General features: G+C 47.0%; 1 protein-coding gene across 1 annotated transcript in view; it reads left to right on the forward strand.

Moving 5' to 3' along the window:
• The window catches only part of ush2a (Usher syndrome 2A (autosomal recessive, mild)), a 302,735-nt gene that overhangs the window by 23,654 nt on the left and 274,081 nt on the right, over positions 1 to 5,000 (forward strand). Inside the window, 1 exon segment of the mRNA XM_042073212.1 lies at positions 1,634 to 1,855. Coding sequence (XP_041929146.1) covers positions 1,634 to 1,855 — 222 coding nt within the window.

Raw genomic sequence — 5,000 nt, forward strand, 5'->3', positions numbered from 1 at the left:
ACACACACACTCATTCACTCACTCACTCACACACACTCACCCGCATGAGCTACTCTAAACATGCACACACACACACACACACACACACACACACCACTCACACACACTCACCCGCATGAGCACACACACACACACACACACACACACACACACACACACACACTCATTCACTCACTCACTCACACACACTCACCCGCATGAGCAACTCTAAAAGTACACACACACACACACACACACACACACACATACATATACACCCCCCCCCCCCCCCCGTATGAGCTGGGCCACTGAACACATTATGTAATCATGTACACATGAACTAGCCCATAATCTCCAACCACATTCATACACACACCAGCAGACACTAGCTGACTCAAGATGCATACACACACAAGCTATCCGACTGAGACATACAGTACATACAGTCATGAACTAGCGCACTAAAAGCATACATGTGAACAACACAACACGTGAACTCGTACACTAAAAACACACATACACACACTAGATAACATACAGTACATACAGTACATTTACTTGTGAGGTAGCACATCCTCATGAAACATGCATAGTGCCATGAGCTAGCCCACTAAAAACACACACACACACACATTATCTAGCAATTAAGTATACTAAGCCAATTCTTCCTGACATATTTGCAGGAAAGCTACACAAGCAAGACCTAAGCACACACAAATGAGCATAAACCATAAACACTAAACAGACATGAACCCAGGATAGGCCATAGAGATATTTGTCATATTTCCTCTAGATGTTCTACAGGTAGTCTGTTCTAGAGGTCTGCACGGGACTGATTTTTCAAAACCCCGTTTTTTAATGCTGCCTAACAGAACATCCAGCTGAACTATAGTTATGAACAGTACTTTAATCATTTCCATTTTTAATTTTACGCACATATTTAATTTGCGGGAGTGCAGTGAATCATCGGTTTGTCCCGCACCCGCGAACGCACCTCTCTCATCCCGCCCACTCCCGCAAAGAGCTTTCAAAAGTTGTCCCACGCCGCACTCTTTTGCGTGGGGTCCCGCGGGTCTACCGCGGGAGTGCAGACCTCTAGTCTGTTCTCCTAGATGTTCTACAGGTAGTCTGTTCTCCTAGATGTTCTACCGGTAGTCTGTTCTCCTGCCTTAACTCTCCTCAGCGCATTGTTGTTCCTTCTCTACTGCAAACACACCAGACATGCACTCAAACATGGACCGATTATGAACTTTCGGGCCCCTGGGCCCAGATGTATGAAGGGCCCCCCACTAATTGTCGCATATGTGAGAGGGGGGGTTTGGGGCCTCCCCCCGAATTTTTTTTATTTGTTTGATGTGATTTCCTGTATTCTGGTGCATTTTGGGGATGGCCAATACTAAATTCAATCAGATTCATAGCCTACATCCTGATTTGTTGATATTGAGGCAATGATTCCATGCAAAGACTTGGGCTTCAAGGCCCCTGACCCCTTGGGCCCCTGGGCCTGGCCCGGTAGGCCCGTGCAGTAATACATCCCTGCACGCAAAGTATGCCCTACCCCTTCCTATCCAAAAATGCATAGAAGATGTTGTGGGTAGGAAATCTAAACATTCTCTCCTCCGTTTTTCATTCTCTGATGTTCCCCACTCTTCAGCGCTGTGCCGTTCTCTCGTGGGAACATCACCTTCAGTGTGCTGACCCCGGAGCCCAACCTGCGTCCGGGCTACAACGACTTCTACAACAGCCCGCCGCTGCAGGACTTCGTGCTGGCCTCAGAGGTGCGCATCCAGCTGCTCGGACAGTACCACACGCAGGAGCTCGGCGTGCCCTACCGACACCGTTACTACGGCGTGGACGAGATCACCATCAGCGGCAGGTAGGCTCGTCACAGGAGTATACAGGAACAGGAGCAGGCTTCACTCTAGCCTGTTAGCTTCACCCAGACGAACCTGTTAGCTTCACTCTAGCCTGTTAGCTTCACCCAGACGAACCTGTTAGCTTCACCCAGACGAGCCTGTTAGCTTCACTCTAGCCTGTTAGCTTCACCCAGACGAACCTGTTAGCTTCACTCAGACGAGCCTGTTAGCTTCACCCATACGAACCTGTTATCTTCACCCAGACAAACCTGTTAGCTTCACCCAGACGAACCTGTTATCTTCACCCAGACAAACCTGTTAGCTTCACCCAGACGAACCTGTTAGCTTCACCCAGACAAACCTGTTAGCTTCACTCAGACGAGCCTGTTAGCTTCACCCAGACAAACCTGTTAGCTTCACTCAGACGAGCCTGTTAGCTTCACTCAGACGAGCCTGTTAGCTTCACCCAGTCTCTTTAATCTTTCTTGTGCTCGGTCTAGTGCTGGACAGTCAGCACAAGTATGGTGCTGGGCCGTACTTGTTACTAAGTAAAAGAGAAAAGGCTGCGCTTTGCTTAATTTTAGTTTGCATTTTAAGTGCATTTTAAGTTTTTTAAGTGCAAGTGCATTTTAATTGCACCAAGCAAGCACATGTAGATGCTCACTAACTCTGTTTTTTTTATTCTGGATATAGATTGGATTAGGTAAAAAGTCTGGATTATATTTAAACCAGGTCCAGATTTGATCGAGATTGGATCTAGATTGGATCTAGTCCAGATCTGCATTTTTTTTGGGTCCAGATGGATCTAGTGTGGAGATTTCAGCTACTGTCTATCTGCTCAAACAAATGTACCAGATGCACTCGGTTCACCACCCGCCTGAAGTTGTATGTTCTGATATTGGGTAGTTAGAACAGAGCTACATTAGTTACTGTATGTCATATGTACTGATATTGGACATATACTGTTATTAGGACATATTTATATTAGGTACTGTATGTCATGTGTACTAATATTGGTCATATACTGTTGTTAGGACAGAGTTATATTAGCCACTGTATTTTAAATGCAAATACAGCTCATCACACCTTATAAGGTTGGTGGAGCAAACTCACAATAAAATATTTCACACGTGTTTCCCTCGACTAATTGTAGGACTCTGTGTTCAGAGGAGATGTGTAACTCAGTGAGACCCCTCACTCTGAAAGCCATTCAAACCATCTGATGGGCCCTGATGTTAGCCATGTTAGCCTCATTTGTGAAACAATCATCCATGGGTGGAAAATCATAGACACAGCATGACAGGCCAATTTACTGCAGTCGTGTGTGTGTGTGTGTGTGTGTGTGTGTGTGTGTGGAGGCATGTGAGGTCTTCTGGGTCATTGGGTGGTGTGTAAACTTCATCTGTGCCACCCAGGCATCTACATGGTGATTAGCACAGCTCTGAAGTATCACACATTAAACTCAGAATGGTCCCTTGATTACATCTCTGTGTGTAGGTGTGTGTGTGTGTGTGTTCCTGTGTGTGTGAGGGTGTGCATTTGTGTATGTGTGTCCCTGTGTGTGTGCGTGTAAGTGTGCATTTGTGTATGTGTGTGAGTCTGTGTCTGTGTGGTGTGTGTGTGTGTGTGTGACTGTGTGTGTGTGTGTGTGTGCGTCTGTGCGTGTGTGCGTGTGTGTGTGTGTGTGTGTGTGTGTGTGTGTGTGTGTGTGTGTGTGTGTGTGTGACTGTGTTCTGGGAAACATTTGAAACGCACTGCAGCATATTGTAGTCTGTCAAGGAATCCCAGTTCTCCTGTTAATGCCGTTCTCCTTTTTAAGGCTTCAGGGGCCTAATTTGTTTCTTACACACCCCCCCTCTCTGCACCCCACACCCCACACACACATGCACACACCCCCTACCTCTTTCCTTTCTGGCAGGGAAGGAGGATTTTTTTTGTCATTCCACTACCAGAAACATCTTGTTGTACAGAGTATACATGCCTTCATTAAACAGGCACTATTCTTATGACTATGGTAATTGTGTCATTATGCGTCTGACAGTAATGTCGTTCTCTCTTTTCTTCCCTTGCGTCTGCCAGTAAGCTGCTTTAATTAAGAGCTAGTTAAAGTGTTGCAGGGAAATGGAGATTTAGAGAGAGAGTGTGAAATCTCATCATCCTCTGACATTTTTCCGTGGTGAACCCCCCCTCCCTCCCCCCCCTCCCCCCCCTCCCCCCTTTTCCCCTTCTTCTCCCTTTTCCTCTCTTTTTTTCTCTTTTCTTCCTCTCTATCTCTCTCTTTTCCCTCCCTTTCTTCCTGCGTGATGGTGAGACAAAGAAGAGGGTAAACACACTGGCGAAGGCTCCCTCAGGCAGACTGGCAGTTCAAACCTGCGTGGATCTGGGAGTTGATGTCTGCATGTTCGCCACTAAAATGAGTGTAAATTCTCTGCCTTTGAGATATTCTGACGGGGTGTCAGGGTGTGTTCGCCAGCATTACTGTCAGCTTTATGCTCGTGTGGTTATAACCCCGAGCAAGTACGACAGCCCTCTCTCTCTCTCTCTCTCTCTCTCTCTCTCTCTCTCTCTCTCTCTCTCCCCTCCCTCCATCCCTCCCTCCCTCCCTCTGTTTGTTTGCGGGGGCGTGTTTATTTTCGTGATTGGGGCAGCTGGGGCTACCTGGAAGTGATGCGTTTAACCGTGAGTGGCGCTCACAAGAGATTACCTTCATCATCCAACAGAGGAGATGAAGAGACTCGAGAAGGAGGAGGAGGAGGAGGAAGAGAGGAGCGGTTGGATGAATAATTAACAGAGTGACCTGCGACGGCGTGGCCTGCCTCTGATGGAGACCTGTCATCTCCACTGTTGAACATTACAACACGCCGCTGATATTTCCAGTGGCATTTATAAATGTTGAATGCGAAAAGTCCTATTACCCATGCACGGAGAGAGAGAATAAGAGAGAGATGGAGAGAGAGAGAGAGAATAAGAGAGAGAGAGTGAGAGAGAGATGAATAAACCTAGAGGGATAGTATCAGAGAGACACACATGGGGGTCGAGAGATGGAAAGAGAGTGTGTGTGTGTGAGAGAGAGAGATAGAAAGAGAGAGAGGCAGAAAGCACTCCCTCTAGTGTCCCCTGAGGATAGGTAGAAAGAGTTGTCCACTCAGGGCTATTGTTGACTAT

The sequence above is a fragment of the Alosa sapidissima genome, chromosome 19 (assembly GCF_018492685.1).
Source record: "Alosa sapidissima isolate fAloSap1 chromosome 19, fAloSap1.pri, whole genome shotgun sequence".
In the NCBI taxonomy this organism is placed as follows: Eukaryota; Metazoa; Chordata; class Actinopteri; order Clupeiformes; family Clupeidae; genus Alosa; species Alosa sapidissima.